The following is a 22,836-nucleotide window of genomic DNA, read 5'->3' as shown; positions in this document are numbered from 1 at the left end:
AGAGTAATGCTTAAGCGGGGCTCCTTCCCACCACGGAGCTCTAATCGTTCACAGTGCTGTGAGTCCTGTCCTGGCTGTGGCTGTTTGCACTGCTGGTTGACGTCTTCCTTTTTGGGATTCTCCTCCTGAAACACCAACAGACATTCCGTTCACTCTTTCATGGAAACTTTTTCGTTAAATTTGTTTGCATTGTGTGCCATATGGGTCTCTTAACTGATTGCTGCTTCCTGATTCAGAAGCAAGTGAATTCCTAAACAGAAGAAGAGAAATGGTTACCTTGTTAAACTCCGGCGGCACGTCCACACTCATGCGTCTGTGCCTGGAATGACATTATATTGATTATACAGTTAAAATCCCTGACTGCTGCCAATTTGAGGAAATTAATGAATGGCAGATATGTGTGTAGGCAGTCGGCGTGTTGGGAGTGGGCGTGTTGGGAGTGGACGTGTTGGGAGTGGACGTGTTGGGAGTGGGCGTGTTGGGAGTGGACGTGTTGGGAGTGGACGTGTTGGGACTGGGCGTGTTGGGAGTGGACGTGTTGGGAGTGGGCGTGTTGGGACTGGGCGTATCGGGGAGTGGGCGTATCGGGGAGTGGGCGTGTTGGGGAGTGGATTTCACTGCTGTGAAACGAGGAGGGGGAGGAGTGCAGGCTGCTTCGGGAAAGGATCCTGATTGGAGGAAAACGGGGAGCTGACCGTCGTGTGATGGACATACACGCCCACTGGTGCACAATGACGTCAAATCTCATTTACCAGGAAGTGGTAAGTCCTTTTTTTATTTTTGTCAATAAACAAAATGCATGAACAGAAGAAGTGAATGAACAGAAGAAAAATCTAAATCAAATCAATATTTGGTGTGACCACCCTTTGCCTTCAAAACAGTATAAATTCTTCTTGGTATACTTGCACACAGGTTTTGAAGGAACTCAGCAGGTAGGTTCCAAACATCTTGGAGAACTAGCCGCAGTTCTTCTGTGGATTTAGGCAGCATCTTGTTCTTCTTTACGCTGAAGATAGTTCTTAATGACATTGGCTGTATGTTTTGGGCCGTTGTCCTGCTGCTGAATAAATTTGGGACCAATCAGATGCCTCCCTGATGGTATTGCATGATGGATAAGTATCTGCCTGTACTTCTCAGCATTGAGGAGACCGTTAATTCAGACCAAATCCCCAACTCCATTTGCAGAAATGCAGCCCCAAACTTGCAAGGAACCTCCACCATGCTTCACTGTTGCCAGCAGACACTCATTCTTGTACCGCTCTCCAGACACACATTCTTGTACCACTCTCCAGCAGTTTGTTGAAGGCAAACAAACTGCCTTCAGCCACAGCCAAATATTTCACCTTTTGACTCATCAGTCCAGAGAACCTGCTGCCATTTTTTTACCTCAGAGGTATGGCTTTTTGGCCCAATTCTTCCATGAAGACCACTTCTGACCAGACTTCTCTGCACAGTAGATAGGTGTACCTGGGTCCCACTGGTTTCTGCCAATTCTGAGCTGATGGCACTCCTGGACATCTTCCGATGGTGAAAGGAAGTAAGCATGATGGCTTTCATCTGCTGCACTAAGTTTCATGGCCGACCACTGCGTATACGGTCTTTAATGTGGCCGATTTCTTTGTGCTTCTTCAACAGAGCTTAGACAGCACATCTGGAGACCCCTGTCTGCCTTGACATTTCTGCCTGGGAGAGACCTTGCTGATGCAGTATAACTACCTTGTGTCTTGTTGCTGTGCTCAGTCTTGCCACGGTGTATGACTTCTGACATTAAACTGTCTTCAGCAACCTCACCTTGGAACCAGAGTTTGACTGTTCCTCACCCAATTTTAACCCTCCAATACAGCTGTTTCTGTTTCAGTTAATGATTGTGTTTTAACCTACATATTAAATTGATGATCATTAGCTCCTGTTTGGTATAATTGGTTTATCACACACCTGACTATATGCCTACAAAATCCCTGACGTTGTGCAAGTGTACCAAGAAGAATTGATGCTGGTTTGAAGGCAAAGGGTGGTCACACCAAAAATTGATTTGATTTAGATTTTTCTTCTGTTCACTCACTTTGCATTTTGTTAATTGATAAAAATAAACTATTCAAATTTATATTTTTGAAAGCATTCTTACAGCTTTACAGCATTTCACACCTGCGTAAGACTTTTGCACAGTACTGTATGCTTTAAGACGCAAGTGTTCATATGGTTTGGAAGAATTGGCAAGATTGAGGGAAAAAGTTGATTTTGATTTCAGCTTGACCTGACCAACCCAGCAGTCCTTTCTCCGTCTGGGGATTTTGAGTTTGTGTTGAACTCAAAATGTGTATGGCACACAAAATAAACCTTGCTCACTTACATCACCACCGCCACCAATCCCAGCATGCTCAGCGCCAGCAGCACGCCCAGAACGATGTCGCGCGTCTGCTGGGAGGAGTCTGGCTCCCCTGGCCCCGTCTCCACGGTGTATTCCACTTCCTGTCCGAACACCTTGGCCAGCTCGGCCGTCACAGCGTCCCTCTCGCTCTGCAGCTTCCTGTGGACGACAGCGGCGCGGCCTGATGACATCACTCACTCTACCAGCTGCCTAGCAGCCCAGTGCAGTTCATATGATAAAGCCCTAAATACATTGCATTAATTATTTAGCTGACACTCTTATCCAAAGCTACTTACAGTTGATTAGACTAAGCAGGGGCCAATCCACCGTGGAGCAATGTGGGGTTAAGGGCCCAACAGCTGTGCGGATCTTATCGTGGCTTCACTGCGGCTTGAACCGCCAACCTTCCAGGTCCCACTCAGGCACCTTAGCCCCTAGGCTACAGGCACCTTAGCCACTAGGCTATAGGCACCTTAGCCACTAGGCTACAGGCACCTTAACCACTAGGCTACAGGCACCTTAGCCACTAGGCTATAGGCACCTTAGCCCCAAGGCTACGGGCACCTTAGCCACTAGGCTACGGGCATCTTAGCCACTTTGCTACAGGCCACGGGCAGTAATTGGCTGATCACAGGTGACCAGTTTTCGACTCTTACCTTTTGACGTCTTCAGAGGACACGATGTCTCCGGTGGTATTCATGGCTATGAAGGTGACATATGTCTTGCCGGTCTCCCTGGAGGACCTGGCCCCGCCCCCAAAGGTGCTGACGCTCGTGATGCTGAGGACCTTCACTGTCCAATCCAGCGCGATCTCCAGGGACCTGGGGCGTGTCAGGAACAACAAACAGCCAATCAAAGGCCTCGCAATGGACACTGAATGTACGCAATATGACATTACATAACAGTCATTTAGCTGATGCTTTTAGCCAAAGCAACTAACAGTTGATTAGACTAAACAGGGGCCAATCCCCCCGGTGCAATGTAGTGTTAAGGGCCCAACAGCAAGCCGTAATGTGTAAATAGATAATGCATAGAAGAAGATGGTGGTGGGTCAGTGACATTTTGGGGCTGTTTAAGGGGCACTGGTTAAGATCAATGGTATCATGTATTCCATGAAGTATCAGGCAATTCTGGCCAATTTTCTGGCCAAGGCTGAGACGAGTATTTTTTGAGGGTGCCAATAATTCTAGAGCCCACTGTGTGTAATGTACCCCCAAAGGGGAATTCACATGGTCACTGACAGCAGAGCAAAGATGTCCAGGCATAAGAACAGGAACAGTGACCACATGCCACCCTCACCGATACTGACATGACATGCACAGACTAAGCAGCATTCAGACCTGGGTTAAATGCTGCTTAGTCTGTGCATGTCCACTGTACCATCCATGCCGCCACTTTGTGCCACATGCCAACCCAAATATGTAACCGCAGATAATAAATAGATCCGACATCTCTCTCATGAAAGAAGCTAGCTGCATAGGGACAGCTTGTATAAATAGTGATATGTTTGCTTCTGTGATCATCTCACCTCTCCATTTCCACAACATTCTTGTCCACCACGTTGATGGGCTGGTTCAGAGAGATGACCACCATGTCGTCCGCTTTGCTCTCCTGGATTATCACCTGGAGCATCGCACACAGGTGAGAAGTTCCCTAACTCATGTCTGCAGCTACTTCACTCAGCTCACATCCAGAAACCCAACTCTGAACGTAAATTAGCCTTTAGCCTTTGAACAGTGGGGTTTTTCTTGAATGTTTTTTCAGTGTTCTAGAACTCCATTGGCCAGCAGTGATTGTGACATCAGCATTAGAATATTCAGTTCAGGACATTCCAATCATATATTTGCGATCTTTCATCTTGAAGGGGTCATGAGTCTTACAGGACTATCAACCTTCTGTGCGTAGGCCACAGGCTGCCCAAATCCTCCCCCCAGTACCGAGCACGAAAGCTGTGCTTACCTTGACCTCCGCTGTGGCCCTGAGGCCCTGGGGGTCTGTGGCCCTCACCCTCAGAGTCTTCTCTCCAGCCTGGCCCTCCACTGACACCACGTACACCCGCCCAGAGGAGGGCTCCACCTCCAGCAGCCCGCTGTCCTGCTCCAGGCTGTACACCAGCTGCCCTGTCTGCCCCACGTCCGGGTCTGTGGCCTGGGGCAGAGGGCATTTAGGGACACCAGGGGGGGCAGTACGGGGGCATTTAGCGACAAGGGGGTGTTTGGTGGTGTTATGTGCTGATCAGCCCTGGGGGTGTTATGTGCTGATCAGCCCTGGGGGTGTTATGTGCTGATCAGCCCTGGGGGTGTTATGTACTGATCAGCCCTGGTGGTGTTTGGTGGTGTTATGTGCTGATCAGCCCTGGTGGTGTTTGGTGGTGTTTGGGGGTGTTATGTGCTGTTCCTCCAGCCCTGCTGCTGGTGTGGTGTCTCACCTCCACCTGCAGGACGGGGTATTTGTAGGGCGCGATGCTGAAGATGTTGGCGCTGTAGACGCTGTTGTTAAAGACCGGCGCCTCGTTCACGTCCTCCACCCGGACCGACACCTGGAGAACACAGCGGGAGTCACCTGATCAAACAGGGCCTCTTATGTCCCTAACCCTGACCCTAACCTTTAACCCCTAACCCCCTGACCCCCTAACCCACCCAGACCGACACCTGGAGAACCTGATCAAACACCTGCCCCCAATTAAACAGGGCTTAGCTAATGTGCACTTAATTATTGTCAAGTTAAAAACGGGTGTTGGTGCTGGGAAGGAAAAGGTTACCCTGCTGGGTGGAGAAATGAGACAAACATACTCTGAGATCATCCATGCCAACAGACATGAAGATTTGTACACAGAGAGTGGTCATCTGCCAGGCCATGTAGTGGAGGCAGAGACTGGGGGTTTTGAAAACCAGGCTTGATATGGTGGTAGATACTATCTAGCTTGTAGGTAAACTAAGCATTAGATACACTTTAGTGGCACAAAAAATGTTGCAAAAATGTAGAAACAATTGTTCTCTCCCTCGCCACCTTAGCTGGCGTGTGGTGAGCGTTCAGGCACAAAATGGCTGCCGTTGCATCACCCAGATGGGTGCTAGCCATCAGTGGTCGTTGAGGAGCATCACTGTAAAGTGCTTTGAGTGTGACAAAAGCGCGATAAATGTAATAATCTAAGGCCGGACAGCTGTCTCGCATTACCATGGTTACAGCCGTGTTGGGCGGGGTCCTGGAGTCTGTGGCCTCCACCGCCATGTTGTACCACTCCTGCGTCTCTGAGTCCAGGGGCCGGAGCGTGCTGACCACGCCCTCCTCGTCCACGGCGAACAGGTCCGTGTGCGACCCCAGGGCGTAGGTCACCTGGACCAATGAGCTGCCAGTCAGGGCCTTGACCACGCCCACCGCCGCGCCCGCCGGCTCGTTCTCCGCCACAGAGAAGTTGTAGGCGGGGCTCCGGAAGGCCACGCCCGGGATCAGGCTGACGGTGAAGAGGGACACCTCGACCATCGCTGCAGAGGAGGAACGGACACGCGTGTGGACCTCTCACACGTATGTACTGTGGCACCCCTGCTCCTGAATGTTGTGCCACGTGGGTGGAGAACCCTGGAGGGGCCCGTGCCGGTCAACCGCGCAGACGTCACGCATTGGGAGAGGTGTGCGAAGGGGTATATCTGCCTAGAGATGTGATGGGGAGATCAGCACCTTGGAGAGAGATCCGGTCACGTGAGCCAGATAAATTACCTCCCTATTCACCCCCTGTCTTTGTGTTTCCCGCCAGCCCTGACGCGGCCGAAGAGGAGAGGAGGGAGGAAGCCCTGGAAAATACCCCGGTCTGGGAAGAATCTTCGTTTATTTTTTGCCTAAACGGCCCCTTTGATTTCTCCAGTTTTCCCCTACCCTTGCCCTGAGGGGGGGCGCTATCACCGATACCCCGAAAAAAAAAAACACAGAAAAAATAAAAAGAAGTATTTTTTCTGGCATCTGCTATCTCCTGTGTTGGTTCCTAGCTGTGCCCACTCTCTGCCCCTCAGGATTCACCCCGAGGCACCACAGTACCCCTCACATGTACCTCTTATACACACACTGTATGTACGCCTCACGCATGTGCCTCAGATGGTGGGGTCTCTCTCACCTGTGGAGGTGCGCTGGGGCTCCCCCTGGTCCTGGGCCACGGCAGTGACCTCCAGCACAGTATCCTCTGTGACCCCTGAAAGGTCGGAGGTCAGCGTGATGTCACCCGTCTTACTGTCGAGGCTCAGGAGAGGCCAGCCTGCAGAGAAACTGACCAATGAGAGAGCGAGAACGTCACCACCACAGAAACACACAGAGACTGCCGTGCCAACAGTATCTGGGACATCCCATAATATAATATCAAATAATATTTAAAAAACCCTCAAACAGTTCCCCATCTCTTGAATTTGACCTGCCATCAAAGCAGGTGACTGCAGGTCTTCAAACTGCTAGGTAACTGGTGAACACCCGACTGGTGAACACTTACCTCTTTAACCTTCACCATAAATAACCCACTGGCCCCCACATCCTGATGATTCAGACTGCAGGAATACAGCTGGGCTAGAGCTGGATCAGTCACCTGTATGTGGTGAGTGTGTTATCTACCTGTGTGTGATGAGTGTGTTATCTACCTGTGTGTGATGAGTGTGTTATCTACCTGTGTGTGATGGGTGTGTTATCTACCTGTGTGTAATGGGTGTGTTATCTACCTGTGTGTGATGAGTGTGTTATCTACCTGTGTGTGATGGGTGTGTTATCTACCTGTGTGTGATGAGTGTGTTATCTACCTGTGTGTGATGGGTGTGTTATCTACCTGTATGTGGTGAGTGTGTTATCTACCTGTGTGTGATGAGTGTGTTATCTACCTGTGTGTGGTGAGTGTGTTATCTACCTGTGTGTGATGAGTGTGTTATCTACCTGTATGTGATGAGTGTGTTATCTACCTGTGTGTGATGAGTGTGTTATCTACCTGTGTGTGATGAGTGTGTTATCTACCTGTGTGTGATGGGTGTGTTATCTACCTGTATGTGGTGAGTGTGTTATGTACCTGTATGTGATCATTGTTATCTACCTGTATGTGATGAGTGTGTTATCTACCTGTGTGTGATGAGTGTGTTATCTACCTGTGTGTGATGAGTGTGTTATCTACCTGTGTGTGATTAGTGTGTTATGTACCTGTGTGTGACGAGTGTTATCTACCTGTGTGTTATGAGTGTGTTATCTACCTGTGTGTTATGAGTGTGTTATCTACCTGTATGTGATCAGTGTTATCTACCTGTATGTGATGTTTGCGTTGACCCCGGCGTCCCGGTCCGTAGCAGAGAGCGTCAGCACCAGGTCCCCCACTGCGGCGTCCTTCACCAGGATGTCACGGGAGTACACCCCCTGGCTGAACTCCGGGGCGTTGTCGTTCACGTCTGTGACGGTGACTGTGATGTAGGTGATGTTCTGGTGGGGAGAAATAAAAACCTTCAGTGAGATTATTATTCATAATAATAAAAACTATTACACAATTAATTATAATTATTATTAGAATCATAAAAACTTCAGTGAGATTATTATTTTGAATGAATAATAATAGTAAATGAGTGCTAACAGCACGAGACATAAAGGCACATCACTTTGGACAAGAGATTAATTTAATTAATCTACAATACATGTAGATGTGTGGTTTGTCTGGTTTTGTAAAACTATATTACATGTTAATAATAAATGTCATTACATAAAAAAAAAATTAAAAAAAGATTAAATGAAACTAAACGAAAAGCGGTAATGGTCTCATTGAACAGAGATCTCAAACTCCCGAACATGGATCAAGGCTTCAGGCTTGCTATCAGTGCTCAATCCAGTCATTTCTGTCCTCTGCTGGAAAAAACAAACCCATAATGTTTCAGGGAGGAGTTTTATCGGCTTATTACAGGGGAGACGAATGTACGAGAGCAAATACGAAGTTGAATTTTTAAACGCTGGTTTCTCTGTCTTTCTCGGTTTTCCTTGGTGTGGCCTGTTTTAGATTGTGGACACAAACATTATAAAATTATGTTGCTTACTGAAACACTTTAATCTAATGTCATTAACTTTATTCATAGATAAAGAACAATATAATCTGGTATCTGACAGACAATCTGCTATATGACGGGTAGGTAGAAGAATGTTTCAGAGTGTGAGAGAACACAAGCAGACACACAACAATGAACATTTCAACATGACTAACATGGAGGGGTAGAAGGTTAAAGGTTAAAGTACACTCTCGATCACGTTTTTTTGGACACACCTACTCTACACACCCCAGAATGTATTTCATCAAAATTGTGTAGCAAGCAGAGCCAGGCTGAAACAGAGCGTGCAGTTACTCTTTAAAGATGCAGTACCCGATCTCTCAGAAGGGGGCGCTGCAGCATACCTTTCTCTGTGGCGAGCCGTGGTCAGAGGCTGCTATCACCAGGTCATAGATGTCCTTCTCTTCTCGATCCAGAGGTCCCACAGCCAAGAGCATCCCGTCCTACACAGAGACAACCAGATGCGGTCAGACACGGTCAGACAACCAGACACCGAGAGCTCAGCCTTCTGACACCCAGTTTCATTGTTTTTAGATGTGAAGCACCTCATTGTAACTAACTAACAACTAACTAACTAACTAACCTCCTATGCTACGAACTAACGTACTAACACACAACTAACTAACCTACCAACTAACACACAACTAACCTACTAACCAACTCACAACTAATCTACTCACTAACACACAACTCACTAACTAGCTAGCTTAGGTCAATAAGGCTGAGAACCACCTTCACAGCAGATCAGATTTTTATGATTCTGTCTATAGTATGTGAATCAAAAAGACCACGTTTCAGCGCAAAGATTTCCTTCATGTTTGCGCTGAAACGTAGTTTTTTGTCCTCAATTAAATCATTCTTTATGTGTATTTGAGGCATATCTTGGTGTGCAAAGCCTTTTTTTCCCCTCTTTGATTTTCACTTAGTTTCTGTGTTTTCGCACCAATTTTAAGTCTAGTGTTTTTTATGTGTATAAGAAGGAAAGGGGCAGATTTTGAGGGGCAAAGGGGTGACTGCTGTCACTCACCTCCGTCAACTGAAACGGGGCGCTGGGATTGGACAGGGAGAGGGTGACCTTTCCGTTGTCGCCCTGGTCGAGGTCGGAGGTGGAGATTGAGCAGACCTCCCACGGGGCCTGGGCGGAGTAGTTCCCCTCGGGGAGGACGATGGGGTCGGGGAGGGGCAGGAACTGGGGGTTGTTGTCGTTGACGTCCAGGACGGTGATGTTGAGCTGAGCCGTGGCACTCAGTCCATCGGTGGCCGAGTCGACCGCCACCACCTGCAGCCAGACGATTACCACACAGATGAGAAAACATCGACTTTATCGTCCCAAAGGTCATTTATCTTGGACACAACGGGGTCTGCTGTATAAAATAACATGTAAAACACAAATGCAAAATGTGTAACATGCAAATGCAGTCATCAACGGCAGTCCCAACAAGCCAAAGACGTCCACCTAAAATCAGCTGGGATTCTAAGCTGGTTTAATGATGGTTTAAGCTGTGTTTGATACATTTAGCTGGCTATAGCTGGTATGTGGCTGGTCAAAGCTGGTCTCCAGCTGGACAAAGCTGGTCTCCAGCTGGACAAAGCTGGTCTCAAGTTAGACAAAGCTGGTTGAGTAATCCAGTGGTCAACTGGTGGACTAGCTGACTACAGCTGACTGGTCAGCTGGTGAACAGTGGCTGGTTGGGCTGCTAAAAGCCACTCAACCAGTTTAGAGTGGTTTAAAGGTACAATAGGTAAGATTTTTGTGTTAAAACATTGTTACAAGACCTTGTAAATCCCTTCCTATTATTGAAAAGGCTCACTAACATGTTGACTCACCCTGTGACTCAGCCTGTGTTTATAGTCCTTAAATTCGGGTTCAAAGTGTACAGTTGTCGTCACGATCAAAACATTGTACAGCTGTACAAAAATTCAAGATCAATGGTTGAAAATTGGTTCTAACTGCCACAGCCAATTGCGTGGGGGCTTTTATTGCTTATTATCGAAGTGAAGACTGGTGAAAATGTAAAGACAAGAAATAAAAATGGTGTTGTGCAGCACACCAAAGTCAAGATTTCATAAAGTCACCTGTTCGGCGAACATTTTCTAAATAGAACACGATGAAATACGGCAGGCTCTGTTGCGTTTTTCACTGTCAGCTTTCCAAAACACTGCATGATAACACTGAACTGTATACTAATGCTTTATAGTATGCGTTATATTCATAGACTGTGGGAACAGTGTTGTGGTTTTAAGGTTGTTTGTTGCTGCAATTCCTCTCTTGACCGTTAGGAGTCTCCTATTGTACCCTTAAGATGGAATTTTCAGCATGGGACTGACCAATTACTTGCATACGGAATCATGCTCAGTTCAAAAGTCCTATGAGTCCGACAGGAGTTGCATATACTCTATCAGAGTCAGGTAAGCTGTCGGAATTGATTCAACACTTGAATTGTTGTCCTTAGTCATTAAGTGCATAATTTTAACCGGGTGTGCTGGTATTGCTGCAGACCTTCCTCTAGACGCGGCAACGTTTGATTTGTAAATTGCTCATTTGAACAGCAGAGGTTAGGGCTTGAGCCAGTTTGTTTTGTCTCTATTGATGTGTTAATCACTTATACTGGTTGCATACCTGTAGAGTGACTGAACGTTTGTTTTAAATAAGCTGTGGAATTTGTCAGTAGATTAGCTTTGATTTGATATTGCTTGTGAGCAATTGTAGGCGATTTAAATAGGCGTGTCAGACGCTAGCGTCGCTCCGTCCCAGTTTGTGATGTCTGCTCTCTCCCTCGAAGACACCCCCTGCGACGTGGGCCTCCACGGCGTCGGAACCCCTCGAACCTCAGCTACCCCCCGCTGACCCCCTGTGAGGACTTTGCTGTCACAGGGGGACTATGGAACTGCCAGTCTGCCCCTCGGAAGGCTGACTTCATCCCCGCATATGCCTCCCTCCAGTCCCTACAATTCCTTGCCCTAACGGAGACCTGGATCACACCTGACACCGCCACTCCCGCTGCCCTCTCATCCTCCTTCTCCTTCTCCTTCTCTCACACTCCCCGGCCTTCCGGCCGTGGCGGTGGTACTGGTCTTTTAATTTCCCCCTCATGGAAATTCTCTGTTCGCCCCCTCTCTGACCTGTCCATATCCACTTTTGAATTCCATTCTGTTGCAGTATCCTACCCTACTAACCTTTTCATTGCAGTTATCTATCGTCCTCCAGAGCCCCTGGGAAACTTCCTTGATGAGCTAGACACCCTTCTCAGCTCCATCCACCTTGAAGCCTCCCAGGCTGCTGCCTTCCTACTCCACTCCTTCCGCCTCTCCCTGCAACACTCTCCTCCAACCCACAAGGCGGGCAATGTCCTAGACCTTGTCTTTGTGAGGAACTGCTCATGCTCCGATTTCACGGTTACCCCTCTGCATACATCTGATCACCACTTCATCTCATTCTCCCTCCCTCTTCCTCCCCATCCTCCCCCCCTCCTCCCACCCACACTTCCTCAGCCCGCCGTAACCTCCACTCCCTCTCACCCTCTTCCTTTGCCACCACTGGCACCGCCTCACTCCCCCCCTCTCGAATCCTTCTCCAAACTCCCCACTGACTCTGCATCTGCCACCCTCCTTTCATCTCTCTCCTCCGCCTTTGACTCTCTCTCTCTGTCCCCCTGTCTCAAAGCCGCCAAAGCAAAATACTATCAGACACAAATTCAGAACTCCGCTTCGAACCCCCGGAAACTGTTCTCCATTTTCTCCTCTCTCCTCAACGCACCGCCTCCTCCACCTCAGTCCTCCTTCACTGCTGATGACTTTGCTGATTTTTCCGATGAGAAGGTCACAGTCATCCGCAGATCCTTTACAACCACCACCCCCCTTCCCCCCCCTCTAGGCCCATCCCTTCCTTTTCCAATTTCTCCCCCCTTACAGACTCTGATGTTTCTCAACTCCTGCTCTCCCACCACCCTACAACCTGTGCCCTTGACCCAATCCCCTCTTCTCTTCTCCAGACTATCACACCTGACATTCTCCCATTTGTCACCTCCCTGTCTTCCGGCTGTTTTCCAGCATCCTCCAAGAGGGCCCACATCACTCTACTGCTAAAAAAGCCTACTCTGGATCCCTCCATCATCCAGAACTACCGCCCGGTATCTCTTCTTCCTTTTCTTTCTAAAACCATAGAACGAGCCACTTCTACTCAACTTTGTTCTTTCTTTTCTAACAACAACCTGCTAAACCCCCATCAGTCTGGCTTCAGATTGGGCCACTCGACAGAGACCGCGCTCCTCTCCGTCAGTGAGTCACTCCATGCCGCACAAGCAGCCTCCCTCTCCTCATTCTTCTAGATCTCTCTGCTGCCTTCGACACTGTGGATCACTCCATCCTCCTGTCCGCCCTGTCAGCAACGGGCATCTGTGGCACAGCCGTGGACTGGATTGAGTCCTCCAGGTTGCCTGGGCTGGTACGGTATCGACACCTCGGCCCCTTGCCACAGGAGTTCCCCAGGGCTCAGTCCTAGGCCCACTTCTTTTTTCTCTTTACACTCGCTCCCTTGGCCCTGTGATCACTGCACATGGGCTATCCTACCACTGCTATGCGGACGATACCCAACTCTTCATCTCGTTCCCGCCGTCTGATACGCAGGTTTCAGCCCGTATCTCTGCTTGCCTGAGTGACATCCAGAGCTGGATGGACAACCACCATCTAAAGCTCAACCCAGGTAAGACTGAAATGATATTCATCCCTGCTAATACCTCCCCCCATCTGGATCTCTCCATTTCCCTCGGGGATACCACACTCACGCCATCACCCAGTGCAAGGAACCTCGGCGTGGTGATGGATAGCAAACTGTCCCTTTCCGAGAACATTGCGGCGGTGACCCGGTCATGCAGGTTCTTCCTATACAACATACGGAGAATCCGCCCCTTTCTTACCCCCTACTCGACCCAGCTCCTGGTCCAAGCGATGGTTCTGTCCCGCCTGGACTACTGCAATTCCCTCTTGGCTGGCCTCCCAGCGTCCGCCATCAGACCCCTCCAACTTATCCAGAATGCAGCAGCTCGTCTGGTCTTCAACCTTCCCAAATACTCACACGTCACCCCCCTGCTTACTTCCCTCCACTGGCTGCCTGTCATGGCTCGCATCAAATTCAAAACATTGGTGCTAGCCTTCCAAGCAGTTAAGGGGTTCCCCAGTTTACCTACAAAAAATCATCAGACCCTACACCCCTGCCAGACCTCTTCGTTCAGCCTCCACAGGCCGCTTGGCACCTCCCCCTCTCCGAACCTCCACCTCACGCTCACGACTACTGTCTGTTCTGGCTCCACGGTGGTGGAACGAACTCCCCATTGAGGTCAGAACTGTAGAATCTCTCCCCACCTTCAAGCGCAAACTGAAGACGCACCTCTTCAAGCAGCACCTCTCCCCATCCCTCCCTACCTCCCTGTGAACCATAATTGTTGTCTTTGTGATTTACTTTGTGTTTCGGTATTTTTAGTTCGCTAGGTAAGCAGTATTTGGATAGTAAAATTTGGTCACTTTTGCTTTGTTGTTTGTTTGTTCATTTATTTGTTTAAAAAAAAATACACAAGCACACTTATCCTTGGTTATAGGTATGCACTTTGTTGTATGTTGCTCTGGATAAGAGCATCTGCCAAATGCCAATAACGTAATGTAATGTAATTGTGCCACCTAACAACCTGAACATGTTTCTACCTGCCATAAGATTGTTGAAAGTCAACACTGCAGAAGCGACGTTCACTTCAGTACAGTAAGTGAACGTCGACCATAACCATAATGACCCCAGTTGTATTTGCCCTAATATTGTGGTAATAGTGTGGAGTTATGCATGACGTTGTGTGTTCTGAGAAGGTGGCTCACCTGCAGAAGGTAGTTGTCCTGCTTCTCCCGGTCGAGTGTTGCATTCCTGTTCAGGGACAGGATTCCCTGTGCGTTTATACTGAAGGTGTCGCTGTTCAGGAGGAAGTGGCCATTTGAAAAGCCTGCCTGAAGAAAAAAACGCCAGTCTGTGATTAATCCCTTTAATCCCAAACCCAATACCAAGTGGCTCCACCCAAAAGGGGGTTTGGCTTCGATTGGGAACTTTAGTAGGCCTCAGAACCATACTATAGCAGTCATTTTGATTGGCTGAAAAGTCACCCTTGAGCATGGTACTCAACCTGAATTTCTCCAGTAAAACAACTAGCCGTACAAATGGATGGAATGTTAAAAACGGAAATATTAATATACATTTATAACATGTTGCCAAAGTTCTGGAAAACATTCTGGATAAGAGCTGTTAAATGCATAGGAATTGTTGTTATAATTGTGGTATGGGCATAGAAATGGGGTCGAATGTTTTAAAACATTTTATTATTATGATTACTTATGGTTAGCGTTATAGTTAAGGTTCTTGGTGCGGATGGGGCTTAATATCTGTGAAAGTTGTTGGTAATGCCACGGAGTTGAAGGTGAAAGCGTTCAGGTCCACTGACCTCGTCTTCGTCTGTCACCTCCAGGGTCAGAATGGCGGTTCCGCTGGGCAGGCTCTCAAAGGCAGCGATGTCATAGCGGTCTCTGCTGAATTTGGGCGGTTCGTTGTTCAGGTCCTGGACTCGCACGGTGACCAAACACGTCCCGTTAAGAGCCGGCGTCCCCCCGTCCACGGCCTCTACGGTCAGGGTGTAGCCGCTCGCCTTCCCGAAGTCCAGCGGCGTGTTCAGCCACAGCGTGCCAGACGCCGGGTCCAGGATGAAGACGGGCGGGTCGGTGGACGGGCTCTGCTGGGCGATCCGGTACGTCACCAGCGCGTTGGAGCCCTGGTCCGGATCCGTGGCGGTCAGCACCAGGATCGTCGTTCCCACTGTGAAGTTCTCTGGGACGACCTCCTCGTACTGGGCTTGCGGGAACCGGGGGCTGTTGTCGTTGACGTCGGTCACGTTGACCACTACAACGGCACTGGAGGACCTAAGGGCACGACATTAGCACAGGAGGTAAGAGCGGTCGTCTGGCAGTCGGAAAAGTTAGAGGTGTCGTTCTATCATCTGATCACCTCAACCATCTGCTCAGGGTCCTGGCATATCTCTGTATCCTAGTGACATACCGTACGGCACACTGATTGCTGTAGACTAGTAGGCACTGCTGATACCTTGTCTGAGACCAGCAAACGGACAAAAATATATTTTCACAAACTGCTTTTCTTTCAGGCGATGGTAGGAAAGCTGAGTTCTGAATGTGTGCTTTAGGGGTTCTACAGCAATCAGTGTGCCGTACGGTACGTCACTAGGATACAGAGATATACGAGGACGCCCGAGCAGATCGTCAACCGACACCGGTTTGATCCCCTGCCCTGGGTGTGTCGAAGTGTCCCAGAGCAAGACGCCTAACCCCCAACTGCTCCTGACAAACTGGAGCTGCTGCCTTGCATGGCATCCGTTTGTGTGAGTGTGTCCCCGAGTGTGTGTGTGTGTGTGTGTAAGTGAGTGTGTGAGTGTGTGAGTGAGTGAGCAGCATCCATTGTACAGCACTTTGGATAAAAGTGCAACATAAATGCAGTCCTTTAACCATGTACCTTGGCGGTTGACCTTGGTCCCGTGCCACGACCTCCAGGGTATACTCAGCCTGTGCCTCCCTGTCCAGTGTCCCAGCCAACGAGATCATGGCGGACTGGGGGTCGATGCTGAACTTCCCCTCGCCCCCCCGCAGAGAGTAGAAAAGCTCGCCGTTGAACCCAGAGTCTGCGTCGGAGGCCCCCAGCTCTGTGACGTTAGTGCCTAGCTCCACGTCTTCGCCGACATCCACCTTCACCAGACCGGAGGCGAAAACGGGCGTGTTGTCGTTGATGTCGATCACGTCCACCAGAACCGTGGTCTCGTCGGACCTGGTTCCGTCAGAGATGGACACCCTGACGGAGTAGTTGGTCCGGACCTCATGGTCCAGTCTCACGAGGGTGAGGAACGTGCCATTAGGCTCCACAGAGAACTTGTCCATCTCGCTGAGGACTGCCAGTGTCACGCCAATCCCAGGAGAGAGGAAGGTCAACTGGAGAACGCAGAAACCAGAGCGACATTCCAACACTTTATTTGAATGGTCCTACATAAGGGCTATATAACTCCTGCATAAGTGCTACATAACACATTCATAAGCACTACATAAGCATTTATGTCAGTAACTGCAAATAGGCATATGGTGTGTTAGTTAAACATTGATCTATCACATTACCCTGACACAGGACCCCTCTGCATTTCACTTGGTCTGTCAAGGAAATGTCACTTACTGCCTCAACGTTGACGTCTCCCAAGATGTGAATGCTCACTGGGAATAGTAGTACAAAACTACACATTCCTCAATTCAGGAACATGCTGTGTGAAGGGTTCCCAGAATGCCCCTGTCTCAGGCCTCCCAGAATGCCCCTGTCTCAGGCAGGTCAGGTGACGTCTCACCTTGAGGATTTGCACGGGGGGGTCCAACTCCTCCTGCAGGCTTCCGTGGTAGCTAGGCAACAGGAACTGGGGGTTAGAGGTGCCAGGTGCCAGGATGCGCACCTGCGTGGAGGAGAACCTGGTCACCTCCCCACCTGTCGGATCACACATGGTCAGAACCACACCTGGGCTGAATCATTCTGTGGAATGACCCTTTTACCCTTTAGACATGACTAATATTCTCAGTCGAAAGAAATACACATCAGGTTAGGTGTGCCGTTGCCCTTGACCAAGTTGGTCCCCGGGTACTGCAGTGGGCAATGGCAGGAGTACAGTCAGGTCCATAAATATTGGGACATCGACACAATTCTCGTCTTTTTGGCTCTATACACCACCACAATGTATTTGAAATGAAACGAACAAGATGTGCTTTAACTGCAGACTTTCAGCTTTAATTTGAGTGTATTTGCATCCAAATCAGGTGAACGGTGTAGGACTTACAACAGTTTGTATATGTGCCTCCCACTTTTAAAGGGACCAAAAGTAATGGGACAAACTAACAATCATAAATCAAACTTTCACTTTTTAATACTTGGTTGCAAATCCTTTGCAGTCAATTACAGCCTGAAGTCTGGAACGCATAGACATCACCAGACGCTGGGTTTCATCCCTGGTGATGCTCTGCCAGGCCTCTACTGCAACTGTCTTCAGTTCCTGCTTGTTCTTGGGGCATTTTCCCTTCAGTTTTGTCTTCAGCAAGTGAAATGCATGTTCACTCGGATTCAGGTCAGGTGATTGACTTGGCCATTGCATAACATTCCACTTCTTTGCCTTAAAAAACTCTTTGGTTGCTTTCGCAGTATGCTTTGGGTCATTGTCCATCTGCACTTTTGGGTCATGAGCAGTTCCTTTCCTTCTCCATACTTTCTCTTCCCATCATTCTGGTACAAGTTGATCTTTGTCTCATCTGTCCACAGGATGTTGTTCCAGAACTGTAAAGGCTTTTGTTTGGCAAACACTCTTCCTGTTTTTGAGGCTCACCAATGGTTTACATCTTGTGGTGAACCCTCTATTCACTCTGGTGAAGTCTTCTCTTGATTATTGACTTTGACACACATACACCTACCTCCTGGAGAGTGTTCTTGATCTGGCCAACTGTTGTGAAGGGGTTTTTCTTCACAGGGAAAGAATTATTCTGTCATCCACCACAGTTGTTTTCCGTGGTCTTCCGGGTCTTTTGGTGTTGCTGAGCTCACTGGTGCATTCTTTCTTTTTAAGAATGTTCCAAACAGTTGATTTGGCCACACCTAATGTGCTATCTCTCTGATGGGTTTTTTTTAATTTTTCAGCCTAATGATGGCTTGCTTCACTGATAGTGACAGCTCTTTGGATCTCATATTGAGAGTTGACAGCAACAGATTCCAAATGCAAATAGCACACTTGAAATGAACTCTAGACCTTTTATCTGCTCCTTGTAAATTAGATAATGAGGGAGTAACACACACCTGGCCATGGAACAGCTGAGCAGCCAATTGTCCCATTACTTTTGGTCCCTTAAAAAGTGGGAGGCACATATAGAAACTGTTATAATTCCTACGCCGTTCACCTGATTTGGATGTAAATACCCTCAAATTAAAGTCTGCAGTTAAAGCATATCTTGTTCGCTTCATTTCAAATCCATTGTGGTGGTGTATAGAACCAAAAAGAGGAGAATTGTGTCGATGTCCCAATATTTATGGACCTGACTGTATGTAACTAGGATGGGTCAAATGCAGAGGGCAAATTACCCAACAGGGTTCAATAAAGTGTGTATCATGTCATATCATATACCCTATCGTTTGATTCCTGACCATTTTAAAATAAACCAATATTCATAGCAATATTTATCTTTCATGACTGCAGTTTTGGTTGGTAAAATTAAAAGTGTATATTTTACCCGGTAACAGAACACGTCATCGTGACATTTCAACGAGGGTAGACGCTCACCGTCACTTGCGGTTACGAACAGGAGGAACTGGAGATATTTGTTTTCCTGGAAAACAACCTCCTTCATCAGCGTGATCTGTCCGGTTTCTGCGTTTATGGAGAAATACTCGTCCTGGTTTCCCCCTTCTATAGCGTACGAGACTCGTCCGTTCGCACCTTCGTCCAGATCGTCAGCGTGCACCTGCAGATTGGGACATTGGGACGTTTGCCATCATTTTAAACGTTTTTATTCGCTATGAATGAAGTCCCTGTCTTTCGGTTTAAAAAAAGCGTGCTCACATTTTTTGCAGACTTGTTACCGGGGCAACAGTGTCTTAAGCACAACTCCCAGTTACGTGTGTTCAAGGTGGTAAACGTTAGCCATGAACGTTAGCAATTAGGTAACAGTTTGAAAAGGTAGTTTGCGGTGTACAAAATGGCTGCTGAGGGGGGAAATTCCAAAAGAACAAACTTTACAACTATATGGCTGTTATAATACACTTTATCAATGTGATATGTGTTGTTACCTTAACAAATAATTCAAAGGTAAGCAACGAATCAGCTTGCTGGCATTATTGGACCTACGTTGCATCCATTTATATTAAAAAGCCGTTGGTGGCGAACTAAATTTAAAATGCTTACATTTTCATTTAAAATCGTTCAACAGTAACCGTTCGCTGCAAGTACTCTCAAAAATTGCAAACCCTGCCTTCTGTTCCTCTTGCTTGGCTCAGTTGCATCAGGCAAGATCAAACGAACATAGAAAGTATTTGAATGCAAAACCATTATGCACTCTTGCCTCCAACAAGAAAATTTTAATTCCACTGGTGTCACAAAGACAAATCCACACTTACAATTATCTGCGCTGTATATTTAGTGTGGAGTATTTGCACGCACACGTTTTGGTCCGAGGTCTCGATCAGGTCACGATCCACTTGACAAGAATAATATCGTCGAGTGGATCGTATCGAGCTATGACATCACCAGCAGGGAGAGAGAGCGAGGGAGAGTGCACTCACCGTGGCAACGGTCATCCCCACTGTTTGGTTTATTTTAAAGATCATTCCTTCGTAATTGGCACTCTCAAACCGAGGGTTGTTGTCGTTGACATCCAGGAGGGTTACGACCACATCAGCCAGGACAACGCGGTTGGGCGGGGCGTCCTCTCTTGCTTCGATCTTCAGGGAGAACACGACAAGGAAGGGAGAAAGTGCTAAACTGATCCTGAACATCATTATTTGTGAAATGACACGGTCTTTCATACTGTTCTAGGCCTACATTCAAAATATGACACTGTGCTGCCTACTGTCAGAACAGTTCAAGTATTTCAGACAGCTATGGATTAGAGTGCTCACATTTGCTGCCTGGTGGTGTTTGTGTGAACAACAAGTACTTACTGTGGAAAAACAAAAAAATATATGCAAATTTGCCACTGTCCGGCAGATCTCCCGAGGCAACAGCGGCAAATGAAGTGCAAAACCACTGTATTTTACAGTCCGTTAATTACCCAGTATTTACTGGGTTAGCACCTCAGAAATGAAAAGAGTTATGTAATAAGTACCTGTTACTGCAGAGTGAGAGGTATTTGCAGGGCTCCATTGGGCGGCCTGTAGCTTAGTGGTTAAGGTAAATGCCTGGGACATGCAAGGTCGGTGATTCTAATCCCGGTGTAGCCACAATAAAATCTGCACAGCCATTGGGCCCTTGAGCAAGGCCCTTAACCCTGCATTGCTCCAGGGGAGGATTGTCTCCTGCTTAGTCTAATCAACTGTACGTCGCTCTGGATAAGAGCGTCTGCCAAATGCCATTAATGTAATGTAATGTAATGAAAGAGATCTCTCGGTCTGGCGCCGCAACGGGGCCTGGGGCTCTCACCTGGAAGGAGAGTCTGGGAGTCTGCTCTCTGTCCAGGGCTATGGAATTCTTCACCTGCAGAGCTCCGTCAGGGGTTATGGCGAACGGCACGGATTCCGGAATGATCTGCAGCGTTCCGTTGAACCCGCCCTGAGGAGTGGAGGAAGAGAGAGAGAACAGAACTGTGAATCCTTCTCGATTGCAAATGTAGGTTTTACGGGAATCCGAGCTCAAAGACTCATATAATATTCGTATAATTCGTATAATCCTCAAAGGATTAAACGTGGATTCTGTGGCAGGCGTCTGTACCTCGTCTCGGTCCGTGACCCTGACTCTCAGCACGAAGGAGCCTTCGGGGGAGTTCTCCAGGATGTCCGCGGCGTACGCGGCTGCATCGAACTCGGGCGCGTTGTCGTTCACGTCCTCGACCGTCACAAACAGCGATGCTTCAGCCGTCTTCAGACTGTCATCAGTCTGAGCCGCCTGTCACACAAAGGCAAACTCCCGCTTATAAACCTTCAGTCAATCATCACTATTCACCTTTCAAAATGCTTCAAACTCCCGTGCCACATTATATCAAAATGACTGCTATACTATTGTTTTGTGCCCCTATTAAAACCCTACTAAATGTTTTCAACTTTATCAATTTTCTCAACCAAAGCCAAAACCCCTTGGGATTTGGGTGGACCAACTGGACTTGGGACTGAAAGGGGTCAAGCTCTTGTGCTAATTTACTACATTTGGTACATAATTTAGTCCAGTCTCTCACCGTGACAGCCGGTGGGAAAGGACCCAGTACACAGTACCTGGATGTTCAGGGTTGCCATGGTAACTTCCTCCCTGTCCAGTCCCTTCACCACGGTGATGATGCCACTGGCAGGGTCGATGCCGAAGGAGCTGGTGTACTGATCTGGGGAGACTGGGATTCACACACACACACATATGCCAACGTACGGGCACACACACACACACGCACACATTCACACACACACACACATTCACACACACACATACACCAACGTACGGGCACAAACACACACACACACACATGCACACATACACATACGCCAACGTACGGGCACACACACACACAGACACACACACACACACACACATACACACACACCAACGTACGGGCACAAACACACACACACACACATACACACTCACACACACACACAGACACACACATACACACATACACCAACGTACGGGCACAAACACACACACACACATACACATACGCCAACGTACGGGCACACACACACTCACACACATACACATACACACATACACATACGCCAACGTACGGACACACACACACATACACATATGCCAACGTACGGGCACACACAAAGCACATGCACACACACACACACACACAGTCCTCAGTAGTAAGTCCTTAAACACAGCAGTGTTATCAATCCAATATGCATTCCAGGAAGTGCCACTTTTAGAAAAAAAGGCTGTGTTTGAAGCCGCATACCTGGCATACTATTCGTACTGCGTTTAAATGAAAATCGGCCTGAATGTGAGTATGAGAAGTATGCTAGTATGTGCTTTCAAACACAGCCAAATTCTGTATGCTATGATGTCTCTAAAAACAAAATCTGCATAAAATAAAACAAATAGCCCATCACTATGACTTAATGTTGATTAGATTGGCCACTTGAAAATACATGTGCTATTTAAGTGCACTCCTTAAGTGTGCTATTTGAACCCAAATACTAATGAACCCCCCTTTCCCAGGAACATGAATGTGAATGACTTTTCCCAAGCTCACTCAGGTGGACAGCAGACACAATGACGATTAAACAGACTACCTGCTCTGATGCTGTAGACCAGAGTCTGATTGATCCCGATGTCTCCATCTCTGGCCAGAATGGCTTCAGGTAGGATGCTGAGAAAGCCTCCCATCTTCAGGAGGAATTGCAGGGGGGGAAAAATGCAGTTCTTTGAGACAGGAATTCATATTTGAAACATTTTAAAATACAAGGTGAAAATGTTAGAATGATTTAATATATATATATATATATATATATATAATTGAAAAAAGATTTTTTTTTCAATGTTTATATATATATATTTTTTTAACAAGCGTGCGATGCTCACCTGGTCTTCCTGAATGACGGCGCGATAAAGACTTTGGGTGAAATAGGGATTCATGTTGTCAAAGTCTTCCACTAAAATATTCACAGTG

General features: G+C 47.7%; 1 protein-coding gene across 1 annotated transcript; it reads right to left on the bottom strand.

Moving 5' to 3' along the window:
- Positions 1–40: 40 nt before the first annotated feature.
- LOC133113857 (protocadherin Fat 4-like) lies at positions 41–22,129 on the bottom strand. Its single transcript, XM_061222987.1, has 22 exons — positions 22,123–22,129; positions 21,443–21,546; positions 20,946–21,119; positions 20,658–20,786; positions 19,802–19,960; positions 18,804–18,984; positions 16,839–16,972; positions 15,968–16,437; positions 14,892–15,363; positions 14,278–14,403; positions 9,443–9,694; positions 8,760–8,858; positions 7,632–7,804; positions 6,477–6,625; positions 5,546–5,853; positions 4,797–4,907; positions 4,328–4,516; positions 3,897–3,991; positions 3,025–3,189; positions 2,351–2,527; positions 446–559; positions 41–125 (listed from the first exon to the last, which is right to left on the bottom strand). The coding sequence occupies exons 1-22, from the start codon at positions 22,127–22,129 to the stop codon at positions 41–43; spliced, it is 3,873 nt and encodes a 1,290-aa protein (XP_061078971.1).
- Between the last annotated feature and the right edge of the window lie 707 nt (positions 22,130–22,836).

The sequence above is a fragment of the Conger conger genome, chromosome 2 (assembly GCF_963514075.1).
Source record: "Conger conger chromosome 2, fConCon1.1, whole genome shotgun sequence".
Classification (NCBI taxonomy): domain Eukaryota; kingdom Metazoa; phylum Chordata; class Actinopteri; order Anguilliformes; family Congridae; genus Conger; species Conger conger.
This window is presented reverse-complemented; position numbering and strand designations above follow the sequence as displayed.